This window comes from Pristiophorus japonicus, chromosome 12, assembly GCF_044704955.1.
Source record: "Pristiophorus japonicus isolate sPriJap1 chromosome 12, sPriJap1.hap1, whole genome shotgun sequence".
Taxonomy (NCBI): Eukaryota; Metazoa; Chordata; class Chondrichthyes; family Pristiophoridae; genus Pristiophorus; species Pristiophorus japonicus.
The window spans coordinates 20,929,320-20,953,931 of NC_091988.1; the positions used below are offsets into that span (position 1 = coordinate 20,929,320).

Consider the following 24,612-nt stretch of genomic DNA (forward strand, 5'->3'; position numbering starts at 1 on the left):
AGTGATTATTTTTTTTTTGTAAGCTGTAAAGACTGAAAATTCAGATTGAAACAATAGCAGAGACTGCAACTGAAATCTGGACCTGGACTGTGTTTGAGAACTGAGTTAGCCAGTTGTCTCGAGGTTTTTGCCTGATTTCTTCCTTCGAATTGTCTTGCTACACTGTACTACAGTTCAAGCATAGTAAAATCTCTTACTTGTTATATTTGTTTAGAAATTGAATTCTGGTTCTTAAGAATTATTTTATTTTTACATTGTTAAGAACAATATTTCAACAAAACCCAAGTAATCCAGATGCATTAGAAGTCACGTGATATGATAGCTCTCTGGAAACACTAATTTTATCACACAAATGGAACAATTTTAGGCAGGGGGGACTCTTCAGGTTGCTATTGACAATCAGCATCAAAATTAATATTACTTGTTAAATAATCATATTGTCAAATATTTTGCAGTGCGCAGTTAGCACGATGTATGGTAATAAAGCATGATTAAGATTTTTTAAAATATGTTTGCCAATATCTTCTCGAGTGTCTTATTTCATATCCAATATTCCCATGCAGTGAGCTCCTGTTTCTCAGCCATGAGATCAGAATTTTTCTTCTTTATTAGTTTCACTATCAATCAATCAATTAGATAAATGTACAGGGTTATTAATGCACCAACAGTCCTTTGATTCAGGCTTCTGGCCGTGTGGTCACGACTCAAAGTGGGCTAACCCTTTTATTTTCAATATCATTCAGTAAGTATACTGTGTGGATTCTTAACATTTTCTATCAGTGATCATCTGTAAATTTTAACTTGACTATGTTTTGTGAAATTAGGTACTTCTGAGATGATTTTGGAAAATGTATTTTTTTAAATTCTGGTCATGTTTTATTTCCAAATATTGTGCTTAACTGAGCATCTCAAGATGTTTAGTACAAAAGCAAAACACTGCGGATGCTGGAATCGGAAATAAAACCAGAAAATGCTGGAAATACTCAGCGGGTCAGGCAGTAGCTGTGGAGAGTTCTGACAAAGGGTCATTGACCTGAAACGTTAACTCTGTTTCTCTCCAAAGATGCTGCCTGATCCGCTGAGCATTTCCAGCATTTTCTTCTTTTATCTCGAGGTCTTTGATACTTTGATCCAAAGTGAACATTCATGTTGAAATTTTGACTGTTACATGCACATAGAAACAAAGAAACATAGAAAATAGGTGCAGGAGTAGGCCCTTCGAGCCTACACCACCATTCAATATGATCATGGCTGATCATTCAACTCAGTACCTCTTTCCCGCTTTCTCTCCATACCTCTTGATCCCTTTAGCTGTAAGGGCCATATCTAATTCCCTCTTGAATATATCCAATGAACTGGCATCAACGACTCTCTGCGGCAGGGAATTCCACAGGTTAACAACTCTCTGAGTGAAGCAGTTTCGCCTCATCTCAGTCCTAAATGGCCTACCTCTTATCCTAAGACTGTGTCTCCTGGTTCTGGACTTCCCCAACATCGGGAACATTCTTCCTGCATCTAACCTGTCCCGTCCCGTCAGAATCTTATACGTTTCTATGAGATCCCCTCTCATCCTTCTAAACTCCAGTGTATAAAGGCCCAGTTGATCCAGTCTCTCCTCATATATCAGTCCAGCCATCCCTGGAATCAGTCTGGTGAACCTTCGCTGCACTCCCTCAATGGCAAGAACATCCTTCCTCAGATTAGCAGACCAAAACTGAACACGCTATTCCAGGTGAGGCCTCACAAAGGCCCTGTACAATTGCAGTAAGACCTCCCTGCTCCTATACTCAAATCCCCTAGCTATGAAGGCCAACATGCCATTTGCCTTCTTCACTGCCTGCTGTACCTGCATGCCAACTTTCAATGACTGATGAACCATGACACCCAGGTCTCGTTGCACCTCCCCTTTTCCTAATCTGCCACCATTCAGATAATATCAGGGTCCTTATGAGTAAGACGAGTACAAGTAGTTGTATATGAGAATAGTCTTCGGTGACTAAAAGTTGTGCTTTTGACTAACTATATTTTTATCTTATTTCAGGAAGCAAACTAAACAAAGACCTTCGGCACTATCTCAGTCAGAGATTTCAGAAAGGATCTGCAGATCATGAACTGCAACAAATAATACGAGACAACCTTTATCGACATGCTGTGCCTTGTATGTATAACTCCAGAAACTGCTTGCCTTTAGCGATTAATTTAAATCACTTAATATTGTGGTACTGTGATGATTTTGGACCTCTTCAATATTCATGATGTTCAGCTGGTACATTTTGTTTTACACTGCTGTTGCCTTCACCAAGAGATTCCTTCCTCCTTTAGTCTCGAACTAAAAGGATACACGTCAGCTATCTATGTAATGATGTGGGAAGGAACTGGGCCTTGTTGAGATGCTTCTTGAAAAGGGAAGGGAAATTGGAAGGTGATTGACAAGCTGCTGTTGCGTATTTGAGAATGGCATTAGCAGAGACCCAGGAGAAGGTTATCTGCTCACCTCAGTTAGAGATTATTGTTGCATGTTTAAGGCCTTGCCTTAGATATTTTCTGACCATTCCTGTAATTTCAAGTGTCATTATGTTGCCCAACATCCAATTATATGATGGTGACACCTGGGAGTCCCTGGCCAAAGAGTGCCCTAAGTGCAGGAAGTGCATCCGGGAGGGTGCTGAGCACCTCGAGTCTCATCGCCGAGAGCATGCAGAAACCAAGCGTAGGTAACGGAAAGAGCGTGCGGCAAACCAGTCCCACCCTCCCCTTCCCTCAACAACTGTCTGTCCCACCTGTGACGGGGACTGTGGCTCTCGTATTGGACTGTTCAGCCACCTAAGAACTCATTTTTAGAGTGAAAGCAAGTCTTCCTCGATTCCGAGGAACTACTTATGATGATAATGATGGTGTAACTCAGGGCATAACAATAGAACTACCTTGTCATCTGAATTGGATATCATGTCTTTCTCACGCACGCTTCCTTAATCCTTCCAAAGGCAGAATGAGAAACACTTAGGATGTGGCAAGAAAAATAATCGTTAAGGTGCTATATTTTACAGACAGGAAGCAAGACTGTGACGTGACATTCATGACGCATTTTCAGCTGGGATCTTTAAAGGGACCATGGCCACATTATATTTGAAATTTAATCTAACAAAGTGGGTGTTGAATCTTTACTCTACAATAATATAATAAAAGTTATATATGAAATATTTAAATAATATTATCATTAAGTAATATGACACCATCTACATAATATAATTTTAAAAGTACATTAATTGAATAGTTATTGGTGCTTTAGTCACAAATCTAAAGACCTGGTAACTGGTACAAATAAAAGATGTGTGTGTATGGGCAATATATAAAATTAAACAGATTTTCCAGAGCAAAGGTCACTAAATTGCACCTCTCTCCTAGCAAGATGGGAATAAATAATATATTAGGCACCCTGTCCCTTTTGTGGGCGGGCTGGCTTGTTTTTGGCAATACCTTTCTTTCACAACAAGTTATAACTGCAAAAACAGACCTCGTGCATTTTAGCTTCCAGCTGTGGGCCTAAGCCAGGAACTTAGTCTTTTGTTTAAAAACCCGATTGACTGCCCATGTGTTTCTTTGTCCCTTTCTCCTCGTACGTGACTTTATTCCTGTTCAGTGATTTGCCAGTAGGCCTGTAAATCAAACCCGCAACTTCCCACCACCCTCCTTGCTGGGTTGCAGGTTTAAACAAAACACCTCCTGTTAATCTCAGGGACATCGTGACTTAATCGATGTGGGGTGAACAAAATTGATCTCTCACAAACTGGCTCATCCGGCTTTAATATAAATCTTCAATGACTGGAGCCAGTGGCTTTTTATTTAAAAAAGGTATGAATTCACTTTTAAAACTGACTACTTAAACATAACTCAATATCCCCATGAAGAAAGTAACGATCAAAACTCTCAAAATGTGACCATATTTTTATATATCCTTTTGTATGGAAAAATATCTGAGCATACATCACACATGGGATAAGGAGAAAGTGGTTGAAGAAGGAGGTTTTTAGATGGGGCGAACAAGTATTTGGTCGAAAAAGTGGGTTTTAAGGAAGGCCTTAGAGGAAGGGTACTAGTGAAGAGGCAGTGTGATTTAGGAAGGGAATTCCAGAGTGTGGGGCCGAGGCGGCCGAAAGCATGGCCACCAATTGTGAGACGAAGAAGTAGAGGAGGCACAAAATTTCGGGGTCAGAAGAATGCTTGGAGTGGGAGTTTGTAGTAGTGGTTCCTTGGAGCAGCACAGCAGTTTGAGTTAAGATGAGTAATTGGTTTGTCAATACTTTTAACTCTGTCTGTGAATTTGTGTGTTCTGTGTTCTTTTCTTCGCCCCTAATTACCAGAGTTCTCAAAAATATTTGAAAGGCGTGATGATCTTAATTGTTGTCATTTTTAAACTGTAACCCTTAAATCTCTACCTCTTGGAATTTTACATTTCAATTGGACCTGTTGGCAAAGATCCGTCCTCTGTATCGCTACAGACATTAGTCATTGGAAAGGACAGAATAAATATTCAAAGATCTAACACGGTGGATCATAATATTATTATTACCTCTAGAAAGATTGGCACTTAAAGAAAGAAGGTTCTCCTGTGCTGAAGCCCTTAGACGTTTCCTTACCGTCAAGGTATATTAGGTAAAAGTCTAAAGCAGAATTCCATCAGTGTAAATGTATGTATGCATTTTGCTGTCTTTTGAAAGAGCATCTAGATTTTTGAGAGACTCGGCAAACTAGCTCCCCTTATTAAATTCTAGCTTCAGCACAATTTATACATTTGATCTTGTGGTTCATCCCTTTGAAATCTGTGGCTTAGAATAGGACAGGACTTTTCCTTGATGTTCCAACAAAGTAATCAATCTGGATCAAAAAAATTCCATCAAAAAAAGAAAGACTTGCATTTATATTGCATCTTTCATGACCACCAGACGTCCCAAGGTGCTTTACAGCCAATCTCGTACTTTTGAAGTATAGTCACTGTTGTAATGTAGGAATCACCCTCACTCCACATAATGTTACATTGTAGAAATAATGATTCGTGGCAGAAATTCATTCATTTGTTTCCGTACCATGGTAACTTTTATCTCAGTCATTATATAGCAGCTGGTGAACAAAGATTCTTCCTGGATAGATTGGTGATTCAATAAAAGTAGTAGCATAGGGCTCAATTTTGGTCAGAAGTTTTCTTTGGATTAACTTGATTTTTCTGGCGTATCTTAAAAATCCCCATTTTACACATTCAGTTTGCGCCAGTGTAAGTGAGTTAGTTACGATTTTTTTTTAGTTTAGTTTAGTTTTTCTCAAAAGGGGGCATTACCAGCCACCTATGCCAGTTTTGGCCATTTAGGCCAGGTAATAGTTACTCCAAATCTACTTAGGCCAGCGTATGTGGCCACTTCAGAAAACCCTTGCGGAGAGTTAAGAAATCAGCGCAGGTAGGTACATCGGAGGCCATTCGGCCTGGGATAGGGGTGGGAAGGGAAGCAGAGGGGACCTGTACCGAAAGCACCAAGACTTACAAAGCACTAAATAAAGCACAGAAAGTAATAAGCATCCAATAACAAATAAAAAATAGAAGGAAGTCCTACCTTCATCTGAAAACTTGGCCTGGGAAGGCAGCAGGCTGACCGGTGCGGGAGACTACTCGGCCAGGGATAGAGGCGGGACGACCGGGAGACCACTCGGCCAGGGATAGCGGCGGGACAACCGGGAGACTACTCGGCCAGGGATAGGGGCGGGACGACCGGGAGACCACTCGGCCAGGGATAGGGGCGGGACGACCGGGAGACTACTCGGCCAGGGATAGGGGCGGGACGACCAGGAGACTACTCGGCCAGGGATAGGGGCGGGACGACCGGGAGACCACTCGGCCAGGGATAGGGGCGGGACGACCGGGAGACTACTCGGCCAGGGATAGGGGCGGGACGACCGGGAGACCACTCGGCCAGGGATAGGGGCGGGACGACCGGGAGACCACTCGGCCAGGGATAGGGGCGGGACGACCGGGAGACCACTCGGCCAGGGATAGGGGCGGGACGACCGGGAGACCACTCGGCCAGGGATAGGGGCGGGACGACCGGGAGACCACTCGGCCAGGGATAGGGGCGGGACGACCGGGAGACCACTCGGCCAGGGATAGGGGCGGGACGACCGGGAGACCACTTGGCCAGGGATAGGGGCGGGACGACCGGGAGACCACTCGGCCAGGGATAGGGGTGGGAGCGATTGACCTGCTGACAGCAGAGCACACACAGGCTGCAGGAAACAAATTCACCGGACAGGCTGCAGCAAGGGCAAAACAGAAGCAGCTACAATTTCTTTTTTTTTTTAAAAAAAAGGCCGATTGCCAAATTTCGGCGCTACTGCGCATGCGTGGACATCGCGATCCGACTCCAATGCGCATGTGCAGATGTCCCAGCACTGTTTTCAGCGCAGGACGCTGGCTCCGCCTCCGACTTGACTGGCCACGCTGCGCGACGACCGGGGAGAGGCCGGGCAGCGGCCAAAGCGGGGAGGAATATTTTCGGTGCACTTCTGAATGGAGAAAAGTGGCGCATCTCCGGTAAGTGCGCCGAAAAAAGGGGTTGGCCAAAATTGAGCCCATTGATTTGTGTAAAGTGAAATTTCTCCCAGAAAGTAATAGTTTTTCACTTCGTTATATTTTGAAATACATTGGTGCACTTTTGTAAAAATGAAGTATTATTTAGGTGTACCTGTGGGCTTATGGTCAAATAGTATGTCCAGGAGCAGAGGAGGAGGATGAGCAGTATTTGTACATATGATATTAATATCCAGCTGTTGTCCACTGATGGGCTCCAAAGGTCACGTTATTTAAGATAGGAAGAAATCTGACCCTGGAGATTGTAACTCCATGAGTTTGACTTTGGTCATGCGGAGCTGTTCTAATATAAGATATATGGGTTGTGATCTGATTACTTGAAAGATTGGTGGTTATTTGGATACCCAACAGGGATTTATAAAATGTTATTTCTGCTTTCCAAACCTGATTGAGTTCTTTGAAGAAGTGACTAAAATGGTAGATCAATGATCATGCAGTTGATGTTGTGTACTTGATAAAATATCATGTAGATAGCTTTTAGAAAAATATAAACATCACGGTATTGGAGGACAGTTATTATGATCGATAAGTTGCTGGATGAAATTGAGTAAGCAGAGATTTGTTTTTTATGGGGGTGGATTTAATTGGGGTATAGTTAAGAGCGGTGTTTCTCAGGGCTCTGTACTCAATCCATTATTGTTTATCATTTTGATAACCTACAGAGGAATTTAAACAGTAATGTTCTCAAATTTACTGATGGTTCAAAATGTGCATTGGAACCTGTTGTGTATCTGTAAAGCATGCACTCCCATGTTCCGCCACCAGGGAGCTCATCCCCTGAAGTCCCAAGGGATCCCAGCATCCCTTGGGAGCACTGTATATAAAGCCGTCCCCTAAGGCCTGTTCCTCACTCTGGAGTGTCTTATTAAAGACTGAGGTCACTTACTTTAACCTCCCTGTATGCAGCCTCATCTGTGTTAGGAACACAACAACTGGCGATGAGAATACGAATCCAACGCAAAGATGCAGCAAACTGTGGGTATCCTGGAGAAGTTCTCGGAGGGTGAGGACTGGGAAGCCTATGTCGAACGGCTAGACCAGTACTTTGTAGCCAACGAGCTGGACGGAGAAGGAAGCGCTGCAAAAAGGAGAGCGGTCCTCCTCACAGTCTGCAACTGCCAGCAGGCCTGCAAAATCTTCTAACTACCACGTGGCAGAGGACGATCAGTCCATGGTGGATCAAAGCAATTTCGAGCCTCAGAGGAGGCAGATGCTGAAGTACACGGGGTGCACACGTTTTCGACGAAATGTCCACCTATAATGCTAAACGTAAAATTGAATGACTTACCCGTAGCCATGGAACTGAACACTGGCGCTAGCCAATCCATCATGAGTAAAAAGATGTTTGAGAGACTGGTGCAACAAGGCATTCAGAGCAGCCTTGAGCCCCATCCACACGAAACTGAGAACATACACTAAAGAGCTTATCACTGTCCTGGGCAGTGCCATGGTCAAGGTCACCTACGAGGGCACGGTGCACGAACTGCCACTCTGGATTGTCCCGGGCGATGGCCCCACACTGCTTGGAAGGAGCTGGCTGGGCAAAATCCGCTGGAACTGAGATGACATCCGAGCGCTATCACATGTCGATGAGGCCTCATGTACCCAGGTTCTGAACAAATTTCCTTCCCTTTTTGAGCCAGGCATTGGAAACTATTCCGGGGCGAGAGGCACGAACCATTCACCACAAGGCGCGAGCGGTACCTCACATGATAAGGGAGAGAGTGGAAATCGAGCTGGACAGGCTGCAACGCGAGGTCATCATTTCCCCAGTGGAATTCAGCGAGTGGGCCAGCCCGATTGTTCCTACTCAAAAGTGATGGCACGGTCAGGATTTGCAGCGATTATAAAGTAACTATTAATCGTTTCTCGCTATAGGACCAATACCCGCTACCTAAGGCAGACGACCTATTTGCGATGCTGGCAGGAGGCAAGACGTTCACCAAGCTCGACCTGACTTCGGCCTACATGACGCAGGAGCTGGAGGAGTCTTCGAAGGGCCTCACCTGCATCAACACGCACAAGGGACTGTTCATCTACAACAGATGCCCATTTGGAATTCGGTCGGCTGCAGCGATCTCCCAGAGAAACATGGAGAGCCTACTCAAGTTGGTACCACACACGGTGGTCTTTCAGGACGACATATTGGTCACGGGTCGGGACATCGCCGAGCACCTACAAAACCTGGAGGAGGTCCTCCAGCGACTGGATCACGTAGGGCTGCGGCTGAAGAGGTCGAAATGCGTCTTCATGGCAACAGAAGTGGAATTTTTGGGGAGAAAGATTGCAGCGGATGGCATTCGGCCCACAGACGCCAAGACAGAGGCTATCAGGAACGCGCCCAGGCCACACAACGTCATGGAGCTGCGGTCGTTCCTGGGACTCCTCAACTATTTTGGTAACTTCCTACCGGGGATAAGCACCCTCTTAGAGCCCCGACATGTGTTATTGCGCAAAGGTGAGAACTGGGTATGGGGAAAAAAACCAAGTAATTGTTTTTGAGAAAGCCAGAAACATTTTATGCTCCAACAAGCTGCTTATATTGTATAACCCGTGTAAAAGACTTGTGCTAGCATGTGACGTGCGTCGTATGGAGTCGGGTGTGTATTACAACAAGCTAACGTTGCGGGGAAGTTGCAACCTGTCGTCATGGGGGTGGAAATGGCGCAGCCTGCTAACTTGTTGATGGTGGCGCAGCCCGCAGAGTTGTTGATGGTCATGGAAGCGTTTGAAAATGATAATTCACCTCCTTGGGAGCATTGTATATAAGCCGGCCCCTAAGGCCTGCTCCTCACTCTGGAGTATCTTATTAAAGACTGAGGTCACTGTTACTTTAACCCCCCTGTGTGCAGCCTCATCTGTGTTGGGAACAGAATAGAACCCAATTTAGATAAGTTATTCGAAAGGGGCTGTTTGTGACATGTCATTTAAATGCCATCACACCTTTTAGGTTAAAAACCCCAGTTATGTCTAGACCTCACAAACTCACTTGTTTAAGGTTCATCTGGGTATGCAACGGTCTTCTTTTGTTGCGATTGAGAATTTAGCTTTTTCTCTTGCTCTGTCCTATAGGTAGATAATACTCGGGGTATGAAATGCTCTGGCATATCTGCACTTGAAATATTACTTGGAATCCTACATTACAACAGTGACTACTTTTGAAGAGTACTTCATTGGCTGTAAAACACTTTGCCCCGTTTTGCGCAGGAAGTTATTTTTGCCCAGGGTGGGGATGGGGGCTGGTGGGGGGGTGAGGCATGACCATCTGCCGCTAAACTGCGCGGGAGTTAGCGGGGGTGTTGACAGGGTAGCGCCACGCCCTGAGGTAGTGCCCCGGGCCACCCCGCAACCGGCGATGTGGGGCGCGAACCGGGCTGGCGTCCACTTGCAGGTCAGAAGTTAAAGAGGAGGAGGGCTATGCCACGTGCCACCATTTTGTATATTTGGCCAACTCGCCCAGTGGAGGCCATCGGAGGCCGTGCAGAGTGCGCAGCGGCCTTCCTCCTTAATGGAAGGGGTGGGGCATTGAAGCATGTCAACACTATACGCAACAGCTGTGTAGTACTTCCGAACGCGACCCCGAACCCACCCCAACAGGAAGTGGAGCACGCGACATTGTGCTTCACTTCCTATAAGGGGCGGTAACCGCAATTTTGTGATGTCCTGAGGTCTTGAAAGACACTATATAAATGAAATACATTCTTTATTAAAAACATAGAAAATAGGTGCAAGAGTAGGCCATTCGGCCCTTCGAGCCTGCACCACCATTCAATATGATCATGGCTGATCATGCAACTTCAGTACCCCATTCCTGCTTTCTCTCCATAACCCTTGATCCCTTTAGCCGTAAGGGCCACATCTAACTCCCTTTTGAATATATCTAACGAACTGGTCTCAACAACTTTCTGTGATAGAGAATTCCACAGGTTCACAATTCTCTGAATGAAGAAGTTTCTCCTCATCTCGGTCCTAAATGGCTTACCCCTTATCCTTCGACTGTGACCCCTGATTCTGGACTTCCCCAACATCGGGAACATTCTTCCTGTATCTAACCTGTCCAATCCCGTCAGAATTTTATATGTTGAGTGTAGAAGCACTCCTGCAGCCATTAAAGGAGTGCCTTAGCACCAAGGCTTTGGCCGAAGGAAGCTCCTTGGGCCTACTTGATCTCATTCCTCTGGACTGGTAACCCATTCTCCAATTACAGCATCTATTTCTTTCTTAAATCAACGAAACAACAACTTGCATTTATATAGCACCTTTCATGTAGTAAAACGTCACACGACGCTTCACATGAGCATTATTGAACAAAATTTGACCCCAAGCCACAGAAGGAGATATTAGGGCAGATGACCAAAAGCTTGGTCAAAGAGGTAGGTTTTAAGGAGGGTCTTAAAAGGCGGAGAGAAACACGGAGAGGTTTAGGGAGGTTCCAGAGCTTTAGGGCCCAGGCAGTTGAAGGCACGGCCACCAATGGGCGAGTGATTTAAATCGGAGATGCTCAAGATGCCACAATTGGAGTAGTGCAGAAATATCGGGGGGTAGGGGGGTGCGGTTTGTTACTGGAGGGCTGGAGGAGGTTACAGAGATAGAGAGGGGCGAGGGCCATGCAGGGATTTGAAAACAAGGGTGAGAATTTTAAAATCGAGGCGTTGGGGGATCGGGAGCCAATGTAGGTCAGCGAGCACAGGGGTGATAGGTGAGCGGGACTTGGTGCGAGTTAGGACACAGGCAGCTGAGTTGTGGATGAGCTTAAATTAACGAGGGTGGAAGATGGGAGGCTGGCCGAGAGCTGTCTCCAATCAAGGTTGGAGACTGCGTGGCTGTGAGTGACTGGGATCGATATTATGCACAGAATTTGTATGTAACTATTCGCCAGACATTGCAGTTTGCCAGAGGTTGGAAGGTGTCGGAGAGAAGATGAGGTGTATCATAAAATAACGATGAAGTGATATCAAGCTTGAACACTGTAGGAAATGGGAAAAAATTGAGTGATGTGAGGTGTTTCACAATGCTGTGGTCTTGGGGTGGAATAAGTTAAATTAGGGAATTGAAAAAAGGAGTTTCTCGACAGCAACTATTGAAATCAGACTCTCCTATTTAAAAGTATCAGGGTAGGCACCGTACTCAGTGTTATATCTTTAGATGCTCCGACAATGACTCCACAAGGCAAAGCACTGCACCCGAACTACAGTGACCCCAGTCCACTCAATACAACTCCAGAGTGAGGACCACACACGGCGGCCCGCCCTCCACACCAGGCCTGGCACACCCGCACAGGCAACCCACAAATCCCCACTGCAGCCCCCTCCGGCGGCACACCCCAGCGACCACACAGCCGGTGCACAAGTCTCCCACAGCAGTGCCCTCCGGTGGGAAACATGTCTGGGATACATGATATTCAGGAAGGGATATCGAATCATTGATGTCTTCTACGGTAATAGATGCAAAGGAAATGTTCATTTTGTGCGCAATCTTCATTGTATGATGCCCATGATCAGGCAATGTTGAAGATCCCATGGCTATGATCAAAGAGCAGGAGGTTCTCCCAGTATCCTGGGAAACATTTGTTCCTCAACCATCTCTACCACAACAGATAAACTGGTCCTGACTTGGAATCTACTGCAACAAAGAAGGGTTGATGAGAGGATCCTCACTGGGTTTTATTGCCCATGAGGTTTCCGTTTTAATTAAGCCCTACAACCTAGTGTCAAGATTATGCCCAAGGTAGAAACCCTCATTCAACAAACTATTCAACATTCACTCCCTCCACCACCGGTGCACCGTGGCTGCAGTGTTCACCATCTACAAGATGCACTGCAGCAACTCGCCAAGGTTTCTTCGGCAGCACCTCCCAAACCCGCGACCTCTACCGCCTAGAAAGACAAGGGCAGCAGGCACATGAGAACACCATCACCTGCAAGTTCTCCTCCAAGGCATACACCATCCTGACTTGGAAATATATCGGCCGTTCCTTCATCGTCGCCGGGTCAAAATCCTGGAACTCCCTCCCTAACAGCACTGTGGGAGCACCTTCACCACACGGACTGCAGCGATTCAAGAAGGCGGCTCACCACCACCTTCTGAAGGGCAATTAGAGATGGGTAATAAATGTTGGCCTTGCCAGCGACGCCCACATCCCGTGAATGAATAAATAAAACAAATTTAAAATCAGCTCATTGCTATTTGTGGGATTGGACTGTGTGGAAAATGGCGGCTATTGGGGCCAATTCCCATGCCGAACACAAATGAGGCGTGCAATGGGTTAAAATGGAGATAATGTCCGGCAGAGCACCCCACACTTACTGTAATTTTAACTCAGGTTTCAAGAGGTCTGTGTGGCTGTTGGTTCATAAATAATCAAAAGTTGGGGTCCATTGACATAATTTGGATGTGATAGATTTTAATTGGCAGTTGTGTGCTCAGTGAGGCACTACACGGCAGCAGGCTCAGAAGAGGACCCATAAGAACATAACATTAGAACATAAGAAATAGGAACAGGAATAGGCCATTGGCCCTTCGAGCCTGCTCCGCCATTTAATAAGATCATGGCTGATCTGATCATGAGCTCAGCTCCACTTCCCTGCCCGCTCCCCATAACCCTTCACTCCCTTATCATTCAAAAATCTATCTATCTCCACCTTAAATATAGTCAATGACTCAGCCTCCACAGCTCTTCGGGACAGAGAATTCCACAGATTTACAACCCTCTGAGAAGAAATTATTCCTCATCTCAGTTCAAAATGGGCGACCTCTTATTAAACTATGCTCCCTGATTCTAGATAGTAAGGATAAGTTACTTTGATGTTTTTAAGTTCCTTGTGGTCCAGAGGAGCAAGAGTGCTTCACAAATAAACCTTGGGCCTCCTTTGCTCTGGGCTGCTTCCACTCATCATCATCATCATCATAGGCAGTCCCTCGGAATCGAGGGAGACTTGCTTCCACTTTAGAATGAGTCCTTAGATGGCTGAACAGTCCAATACGAGAGCCACAGTCCCTGTCAGACAGTCGTTGAGGGAAGGGGAGGGTGGGACTGGTTTGCCACACGATCTTTCCGCTACCTGCGCTTGTTTTCTGCATGCACTTGGCGATGAGACTCGATGTGCTCAGCGCCCTCCCGGATGCACTTTCTCCACTTAGAGCGGTCTTTGGCCAGGGATTCCCAGGCGTTGGTGGAGATGCCGCACTTTATCAGGGAGGCTTTGAGGGTGTCCTTGTAACGTTTCCTTTGTCCACTCTTGGCTTGTTTGCCATGAAGGAGTTCCGAGTACAGCGCTTGCTTTGGGAGTCTCGTGTCTGGCATGCGGACAATGTGGCCTGCCCAGCGGAGCTGATCGAGTGTGGTCAGTGCTTCAATGCCGGGGATGTTGGCCTGGTCGAGGACGCTCATGTTCTCCCAGGGGAGTTGTAGGATCTTGCGGAGGCATCATTGATGGTATTTCTCCAGCGACTTGAGGTGTCTACTGTACATGGTGTATGCCTCTGAGCCATACAGGAGGGCGGGTATTACTATAGTCCTGTAGACCATGAGCTTGGTGGTAGATTTGAGGGCTTGGTCTTCGAACATTCTTTTCCGATGGCTGTTCACCTTCCTGGCGCACTGGAGGCGGTGTTGAATCTCCATCAGTGTCTGCTATTGTTGATGAGAGGCTCCCAAAATATGGGAAATGTCCCGGGAAATGCCATGGAGCTGCCAATATCCACCTCCGAGTCAACAAGCTCCCCGCTGGAGTGGAACTAAACTACAGAACCAGTGGGAAGCAGTTTAACCTTCGCCGCCTCCAGGCCAGATCCAAGACCACCCCAACTTCTGTCATCGAGCTACAGTACGCGGACAACGCCTGCGTCTGCGCACATACGGAGGCTGAATTCCAGGAAATAGTCAACCTATTTACTGAGGCATACGAAAGCATGGGCCTCAAGACAAAGGTCCTCTACTCGCCTGTCCTCGCCGCACAGCACTGCCCCCCAGTCATCAAGATCCATGGGGCAGCCCTGGGCAACGTGGACCATTTCCCATACCTCGGGAGCCTCTCGTCAACAAAAGCTTTCACTACCCCGATAGCAATCCCCGCTGACCCCCTCAACATAGTTCTCTGACTGCCGGGGATCGCTTCCTTAGATCCTGGGCAATGGCATTGCAGCCATGCGATTTTCTGCTTCTGCCTGCTGGTCTGCACGTCATTCCTGCCAGGTTGAGGCTGGAATCACTCCTGGGATATTGCACTGAGACCCTGGGGTTAAAATAGCCTGGGTCTCATGGCTGCGAGTCAGGAGAGATCTGCAGCCCATGCTCGCACCGCACCCCAGGTTAAAATTGAGTCTATTATGTCCAATTTTGGTCCACGCATGATGAACGATATCAAGGCACTGGAGAAGGTGCAGAAAAGGGCAGCCAGAAGGATACCAGATCTCCGAGCTCTTGGTTAATGAGGTAGGCTCCCAGAGAAACATTGGCTTGTGTGGGTGAGGGGGCACTTGATTAGAGTTTTTAAAATGATGAGGTGATTGGATACTTTATTTAATATGTTACTTGGAATGGATATGGTGGTGAGAACTAAAGGTTATGCCTAGATAGTCCTTAGGTGCTTATGTTTTAGGTTAAATGTATCAAACTCTGGGACAAACAGATGAGTCATAGGCCATCATAGTTTCCTGGAACTTCGCTTAATTGCATTAGAGAGTCAGAGAGGAATTTTTGGAATTTGCCCTGACTTATAAGCAGGTTTTTCTCTTTCTTTCCTCGCAGGCAGCTTTGGCAGAAGGTGGAGGAATAATGTGCAAGGTTGCACCATTGACTGGATGGAGCAGGCTTGATGGGGCTCATGGTCTTTTCTTGTGCTTCAGTGTCAACATGGTTCAGTTAGCAGCAGTCTCGCCTTTGTGTAAGATGGCTGTGTGTTCAACCTCCACTCCAAAGTTGAGCGTTGAACCTTCAATGCAGGGCTGTAGCATGCTGCATTGTTTGAGGTGCCATCTTTCAGTTTAGATGTTAAACTGAGGCTTAATCTGTCTGCTTAAGTCGATGTGAAAGGTCCCACGGCACTCTTGCAAGAAGAGCGAAGAGGTTTCCCGCTGTCCTAGCCAATGTTCTTCCCTCAGCTAATACCAACAAAAACAGATTAACTGGTTAATTATTCACTTAATGGTTGGCTGCTGTATTTGCCCACGTAACTGTTGTGTATGGAGAAAGGGTCAGACTGAACACTGAGCTCAAAGTAAAGTGTGACCTTGGTCTTTTATTGCAGGTCTCCAGAGTGCCTCTCCAACCTGTGAAGCCTCCTTAAATACCTGTGCTCCCAAGGGATTATGGGATCCCTTGGGACTCCAGGGAATGAGCCCTCTGGTGGCTGTACAGAGTAAATACAAGTCCACATATATAACAGTAACAACAATGGCTGCGCTTCAAAATTACCCCTGGGTTTCACAGAGTTTTGGGTTGTCCTGCGATATGGCAAGACATTTACATACTTCAAGTTTGTTTGTTGTTCCTCTATTTCCTTCATGTGTTTAGATGAATAGACCCAGTTTGGTCATTCTTGATGAGCAATGTCCAATCCAAAAGTCCATTATCAAACGTAATGATTTTCAACTGGGCTCATCCAATTGCGTTACACACGATGGCTTTTTGATATAGTTCCACACAAAAGGCTATTAATGAAATTTAAAGCTGTATGTTTTCAGATTACATGCATAAGAAACTAGCTGAAGAGTAGGAAACAATGAGTACTCATTGGAGGAACTATTTAAGTGTGGGGCATGGGGTGGGGGGGAGGCGCGATTGGGGGGATTACACTCGACACTAAACATGCGCAACCAATGCAGAGCAGCATTCAGCAGAGTCAGAGGGATGGTGAACTGCATCGCAAAAACAGGAGAATGCAAATTCAAAGAGGAGATGATAGAAACTTTATTGCGCTCTAGTCAGACTGCATTTTATGACTGCATCCAGTCCTGGTTGCCAAGAAATGAGAGAGACATTCAAGTGCTTGAGGTAGTGCAGAGAAGAGCTGTGAGGCTGATCCCTAGTATCTGGGTCAGAGTTATGAGAGGAACTTATGCTTTTCAACCTACAAAGGAGAGGTCTGAGAAAGGAGCTGTAGAGGTATATAAACAACAACAACTTGCATTTATATAGTGCCTTTTAAGATAATAAAACATCTCAAGCCGGGTCACAGGTGCGTTATCAAACAAAATTTGACACCAAGCCACATAAGGAGATATTAGGCCACATTGGTCAAAGAGGTCAGTTTTAAGGAGCATCTTAAAGGAGGAAAGAGAGAGATAGAGAGGCGAAGAGGTTTAGGGAGGGACATCGAGAGATTAGGGCCTAGGCAACTGAAGGCACAGCCACCAATAGTGGAGAGTTTAAAATCCGGGATGTGCAAGAGGACAGAATTGGAGGAGCGCAATTCGTAGGCTTGTATGGCTGGTGGAGGTTCTAGAGATGGGGAGAGATAAGGGCATGGAGGAATTTCAAAACAAGACTGAGAATTTTAAAATGGAGGCGTTGGTTGACCGGGAGCCAAAGTCGGTCAGTGAGCACAGGGGTGATGGGTGAACGGGACTTGGTGCGAGTTAGGATAAGGGCAGCAAAGCTTTGGATGAGCTTAAGTTTATGGAGGGTGATAGGTGGGAGTCCAATTAGGAGTGCATTAGAATAGTCAAGCCTAGAGGTAACAAAGGCATGGATAAGGGTTTCAACCATTGCGAAAGTTAGCGCAAAAGCTGCTCCAGATTATTAATTTAACTTAAACTGTGGGAATAGAGCAAGGGAACACACATTCAAACAAGTAAAAGTTCATTTTAGAAGTACCTGTAAGTCAAAAAATTAATTTATCACATGGGGAAGAAAAATCCAGATGGAGGCACAAATCCTGCATTTATTTGAAACAATGGTGGGACATTAAAATCTCTCTGGATGGACGAATTAAGATTATCCTTCTCATCCAAGTGGCCATTCTCATTTATTTTTGGCCCAGAAATTGTGGTCAAGGCTTCCCGTGGGCGGATGCCTCCAATAAAAATTTTTAAATGAAACATAGAAACATAGAAAATAGGTGCAGGAGCAGGCCAACAGGCCCTTCGAGCCTGCACCACCATTCAATATGATCATGGCTGATCATGCAACTTCAGTATCTGGTAGTCCCGGAGGAACGTAGACTTGTGCTCCAAGGCCTAGCTGTGCAGTCCATATAGGGGCCCACGCATTCCAGGAGTGTATGTGCAGCCTGGGATCACATGGGCCGGACCAACCAATGAAAATGGCGTATACCAATTCACAGTAAAATGGTGATCTCCGATTGTACGGGAATCTCCATTTCTGTGAATGTGGATACCCCCAAAAACACAAACATTTAAAATAAATAAGAAAAACGCTTCACACATTTAAAATGAATTGAAATTGAATTTAATGTTTTAGACCAAAGATTATTTTTTTTTTTGAAATTTTTTTTTGTATGTGCCCGTGGAGACCGCGATTTTTGATCCAATGTCTTGTGGCCTATAAGTTTTTGCAGAGAGCAAAATGGACAGTCTATTTTACCAAGTATTTGTTCGCACGGTGTGGACCACTGACCTCTCTGGTACAAAAGCATATTCAGCACAGAAGGTATTCGAATGTTCTGATGTGAGCCTGTCAGGGCCTGAGGCCAATGCCTTTTGCTATCTCCTCTTAAAGAAACATGGGGCAGGGAATGAGTCAGGCTTTTCTTTCCTAATTGAGAGAATGAAAGGGGAAATACTTGCAATTGATATTCCGCTGGGAGTTTTTACTCTCGGCTGATTTAGAGTAGATGAATGCAGAGTCCTAGTTTTAGGTCCAAAGAGACCATACCATCTAATCACTTAACGTTTTCAATGGTTAATTATTGATTTGTTTATGGAGGTTACAGGCACTCTGGATTATCGGAAGGGAGTTTAATTCCCGACTGGATTGAATTGCTGCTCAGATTTTCGGGCCAGGAGTTGCTGGTGTTGTATTTCTTTATCCTGTTTAAGGATCTTCTGACTGCACATGTAATCATCCCCTTTTAATTGAGGTATCTCGGAGTGCACTTTTTATGCATTTGAGTAAATTGTGAAATTTTTGCTATATTCTATATTGAAAAATACCAACACTTTTCTTCTAAACAAGGGATATGAAAGTGGTTCTATTTTGATTTACTTCTTTGCTTATGTAAAACTTAGCTTGTTTTTAAAAAGAGTATCATATGGAAGCTTTCAAAATACAGATTAGAGGCAATTTTCCTGGGGCCCATGGAAATGTTCAAAACATATGGGCAGTGCACAAAAATAGTGGTGCACTTTATCTCACATCAGGCGGCCTGAATTTCTTCTTGGGCCTCACTTGCATCTTCTGGGTGTCCTCTGAGAGGTCTATGAATGTCATCCTTGGTCCATACAGGCACTCAGCTGGGTACCTCTGCATTACCACTCTCCTCTTCTGGGCATGGCTCACTTGCCCTCGCTGGCAATATTTTTTGCTCCTTCTCCTCCTCCATATAACATGCCAATGAGGATACCAAAGGGCATTCCTATCCTTCGCCTTGCACTGCTATCCCTCCAGCCACCACAATTAGCAGAAGAAAATACCCCTTTTAACAGCAGCTCAAGTGTTCCTGTATCAGATTACTGGCTTTACCTTCACAAATCTACTGACTTACTGACTCAAGACCTCTCTGTGATGTAGCAGCTCTTTAACTTTTCACTATGTCCCCTTTTTATGGGGACAGCTTGTCAATTATATGCGACTGCGCACTGCAAGTCTGCATGCAACTATACTTTTTCCCATCAGATATGAGCAGATTGTAAACAGCAACCCACAATTATCTATTTAATGTAGAAAAAGTGCCCAAGTGACCCAAATCTTGGCCTAAGTGGTGGGGTTTAGGAAAGTCTTAATGAAGGAGAGGTAGAGGAGTTTGGTGAGGGAATTCCATAATGTGGGACCTCGGCAGGCGAAGAAACAACTGACAATGGTGGGTGAAGGTTGGGGAGATGCACCAGAGGCTAGAATCATCAAAATTGAGAGTTCCGGAGGTTGTGGTATAGGCTGGAGGAGCGAGGCCTGAAGGGTTTTAAACACAGGCTGAGAATTTAAACATGATGTAATCAGGAAACCAGGAACCACTAAGTTAGTGAGGACAGGGGTGATGGGTGGGCGGGATAAGTTATGGGCAGCAGACTTTCAGATGAGCTGAAGTTTGCAGCGGGTGGAGGATGGGAGGCTGGCCAGGAGAGCATTGGAATAGTTGGAGTCTGGAGATTATAAAGGCATAGATTTAGATTTCAGCAGCAGATGGGTTCAATCCACTTACAAATTGTCATCAGACCAGCAAATGTGAAAACAATGCAAATGCACCCAAAACTCTTAACAGTGCATTAACTACCAGACTCTTGATGGCCTGGTGCAGAGATAACTCTGTATTAATTTGCCAGATTGGGAATTTTGATGACAAGAGTTACTCACTCCATTGAGTAAATGGACCATGAGATAGAGAATAAGGAGCATAAGGATTGTTTTTAAAATTCTGCAATGCTTTAGTTCGATGAACCTAGACAGTGAAGTGCAGGAAATTGTAGGTGGGTATATTGTACATCATTCTTGGGAGTTGGGGTCTGCTCTCCTAAAAATATTAGGTTTTTAACACTTGCAAATCCTGGATTTTGGTGTAAACTTTTTGTATTTACACAAACATTTTCTGATGTGACACTATTTCATATGACCGATTATGTCCAACGAATATGGAACAAAATCAAGATCGAGTGAGTCACACATATTTCACTATCCATTAACAAAATGAAAATGTGTTTCTTGACCCTTGTTGCTAGCTATATCAGTATATACCTTTTTAAACCAGGAAACCTGTTGGTGGTATTAGTCATATAGATCTGACCACTATTTTAACACCAATGTTATAATATAATATAATATAATATAGATAGTGGATGCATTGGTTACAATCTACCAAAATTCCTTGGATTCTAGAGAGGTCCTAACGGATTGGAAAACTGCAAATGTAACACTCTTGTTTAAGAAAGGAGGGAGACAGAAAGCAGGAAACTGTAAACCAGTTAGCCTAACATCTGTCATTGGGAAAGTGCTGGAATCCATTATGAAGGAAGTAGGAGCAGGACACTTGGAAAATCATAACACAGTCAAGCAGAGTCACCATGGTTATATGAAAGGGAAATCATGTTTGACAAATTTGCTGGAGTTTTTTGAGGATTTAACGAGCAGGTTGGATAAAGGGGAACCATTGGATGTAGTGTATTTGGATTTCCAGAAGACATTCGATAAGGTGCCAGAAAAGATTACGACCCAAGATAAGAGCTCACGAGGTTGGGGGCAATATAATTCGCATGGATAGAGAATTGGCTAACAGAAAACAGAGAGCTGGGATAGATGGGTAATTTTCCGGTTGGCAAACTGTAACTAGTGGGGTGCCACAGGGATCATTGCTGGGGCCTCAACTATTTACAATCTATATTAATGACTTGGATGAAGGGACTGAGTGTAATGTAGCCAAATTTGCTAATGATACAAATATAGGTGAGAAAGCAAATTCTGAGGGGGAACCAAAGAATCCGCAAAGGGATATAGATAGATTAAGTGAGTGGGCAACAATTTAGCAAATGGAGTATAATGTGGGAAAATGTGAGGTTATCCACTTTGGGAGGAAAAATAAAAAAGCAAATGATTATTTAAATGGGAAGAGATTACAAAATGCTGCGGTACAGAGATTTGGGGGTTCTTGTACATGAAACACACAAAGTTAGCATGCAGGTACAGCAAGTAATTTGGAAGGCAAATGGAATGTTGGCCTTTATTGCAAGGGGGATGGAATATAAAAGCCGAGAAGTCCTGCTACAGCTGTGCAGGGTATTGGTGAGACCACACCTAGAGTACTGCGGACAGTTTTGGTCTCCTTATTTAAGGAGGGGTATACTTGCATTGGAGGCAGTTCAGAGAAGGTTCACGAGGTTGATTCCTGAAATTAAGAGGTTGTCTTATGAAGAAAGCTTGAGCAGGTTGGGCCTAAACTCATTGGAGTTTAGAAGAATGAGAGGTGATCTTATTGAAACGTATATGATTATGAGGAGGCTTGACAGGGTAGATGCAAAGAGGATGTTTCCCCTCGAGGGGGCATCTAGAACTCGGGGGCATAGTTTCAGAATAAGGGGTCACCCATTTAAAATGGAGATGAGGAGCAATTTCTTCTGAGGGTCGTGAATCTTTGGAAGTCTCTACCCCAGAGAGCTGAGGAGGCTGGGTCATTTAAGGTGGAGATAGACAGAATTTTGAATGATAATGGAGTCGAGTGTTATGGGAAGCGGGCAGGGAAGTGGAGTTGAGGCCAAGATCAGACTAGCCATGATCTTATTGAATGGCGGAGCAGGCTCGAGCAGCGAAATGGCCTACTCCTGCTCCTATTTTTCTTATGTTCTTATGTTCTATAACTTGGATGCTTATGACCTTCGTGGGAGAATGACTGCCCTTGTTCCTTTTACCTTGTATAATTTGCCATTTTGTGCTTTTTGAGCCAAATGTTACCTACAATGACGTGGTTAAAAAGTATATTTTAGGATCCAAAAATTTTAAAAAATGGGTTTATTCTGTATACACTGGTATGTCCTCCAATATACCCCTGCAAATATGTGTACAGGTTTAAGCTGCCCCCCAGCAGTATGTCCTTTTTAATACCAATACGCTGTCAGTCACTCCTTGCAATTCAACTACCCTGCAATTGAAGGAATGAAAGCAGAATCTCGAACCATCCAAACTCTGCTGAGTTAATCCTGCTTGCATTTGTTGAGGTGGATTTCCTGGAAGAAAGTCAATATGGTATGTGTGTGTGCTATAAATTCTCTAATTTGTAGAATCGTTGAACCGTATTGCTTGAAGGGAGTTACTGGACCTGGCCATAAATGAAGCATGTTTATGATTGTTGGCTTTGGAGCCATGTGGCTGTTGGCACTCGTGTCTGAATACTTCGAGAAACAGATTAGTAAATTTGAGTTAAATAGGGTGAGAATTATATTAAAAGGCCATTGGGTTTTATCTTGAGTCATTGCGACAGAGGTCATATGGCTGTATACAGTAAAATGTGCTCCCTTCTCACTCCACTCTAGCATGTATACTTGTTTTAAATTTTTAATTATTTTCTGTAATTGTAATGCTTGGAATTGCAGCAATACCATCAGCTGTTGGGTTATTGCTGCCATGTTGTCTCTGCAAGATCCTACAAATCCCCTGGGAGGAAAGACACACCAACATTAGTGTCCTCGACCAGGCCAACATCCCCAGCATTGAAGTACTGACCACACTTGATCAGCTCTGCTGGGCAGGCCACATTGTTCGCATGCCAGACTCGAGACTCCCAAAGCAAGCACTCTACTCGGAACTCTTTCACAGCAAACGAGCCAAAGGTGGGCAGAGGAAACATTACAAGGACACCCTCAAGGTCTCCCTGATAAAGTACAACATCTCCACTGACACCTGGGAGTCCCTGGCCAAAGACTGTCCGAAGTGGAGGAAGTGCATCCGGGAGGGCGCTGAGCACCTCGAGTCTCATGGCCGAGAGCATGCAGAAACCAAGCGCAGGCAGCGGAAAGAGCGTGCAGCAAACCTGTCCCACCCACCTGTTCCCTCAACGACTATCTGTCCCACCTGTCACAGGGACTGGAGTTCTCATATTGGACTGTTCAGCCACCTAAGGATTTATATTTTTAGAGTGGAAGCAAGTCTTCCTCGATTCCGAGGGACTGCCGATGATGTTGTGGAGGAGTTATTTTGATCAGTGAGCTTCTGTTGACTCGTGCTTCTCAGTGTTTTTGGAGATAGTTGTGTCTGATGTGATATGATGTCTCCGTCAACTTGAATTATTTTTGTTGTCAACTAAGAACCAGCAATTACTTTCAAAGAGAACTCTTTACACTGGTACAGCATTTTTTTTGGTTCCAATTTGTTAAAAAAAAAAATTTGAATTTCTGACGAAGGGTCATCGACCCAAAACATTAACTCTGCTTCCTCTCCAAGGAATCTGCCTGACCTGCTGAGATTTCCAGCATTTTCTGTTTTTATATATAATAAAATGGTCAGCTTGTGTGAGGGGCCACAAGTCTGTATTAGACGGCATCACCAAGATCGAAGAGCAAAGACTAGTTGCATCAGGAAAATGAGACCTTATTTGGTATGCTTCAGATTTGTAACTCAATTCTCTATCTCTGTCAGGCTGTCTGCTAGAGGTATGGATTGAAAGTAAGATGCTTCTGCACAAGATACTTGGAGAGTCTATCCTATTTCTCCACATGGCACCGACTGCTCTACAAGCCCCCCTCCCTCTGCTGCACATTTCACCTACTGATGCAAATTATTTTTTGGCAGAAACCTGAAAAAAAAATCTTCCTACACTTTCAGTTGGGGATTGGAGATTGGCATGGGAGACCTGAAGAAAGATAAGCAAATGCTGACATTTATTCTATGCAGTTCTGCATAATATTCACTTGTTATTGCTTGATTAATAAATATGCATGTTTAGGACTCACGACTATGACTTTTGAAGCAATGACTCAAAATAAGTACCAACAACTTTTAAAATAATGTATGGACCTGTTCACTCAAATGTAATAATCCATGTTTATAAGTGTCTGGCACAGGAGGCAACCGACAACCGGCTCACGGCTCCAAACCCAACTTCAGACCATTAGCAGTTGGTACTTCTCACTTTAGAATGTCACAAAGTGAAAGAGTGAGGTCTGCTGTGCTGTGCTGTGCTATCCTTTATCGGAATAGATCCTGTAGAGGTGCAAGAGCAATTCCAGTAGTTTATAAATAATTAATAGACCAGGTTATCCTGTATTATTTTTCTAGGCACATTACTGAACATCTACCTAGGTAGTAAGGCTAGTGAAGACAAGAATTAGTAGCAGGAGGAGGCCATATGGCCCCTCGAGCCTGCCCCACTATTCAGTAA

The 24,612-nt window shown here is 44.7% G+C and overlaps 1 protein-coding gene across 6 annotated transcripts in view; it reads left to right on the plus strand.

The window, feature by feature from the left end:
• The window catches only part of magi1b (membrane associated guanylate kinase, WW and PDZ domain containing 1b), a 500,813-nt gene that overhangs the window by 299,708 nt on the left and 176,493 nt on the right, over positions 1–24,612 (plus strand). For all 6 annotated transcript variants that reach the window (XM_070895208.1, XM_070895210.1, XM_070895209.1 and 3 more), the window contains exon 2: positions 2,042–2,158. In XM_070895208.1, the coding sequence (XP_070751309.1) occupies positions 2,042–2,158 (117 nt within the window). The remainder of the gene's footprint in view (positions 1–2,041; positions 2,159–24,612) is intronic.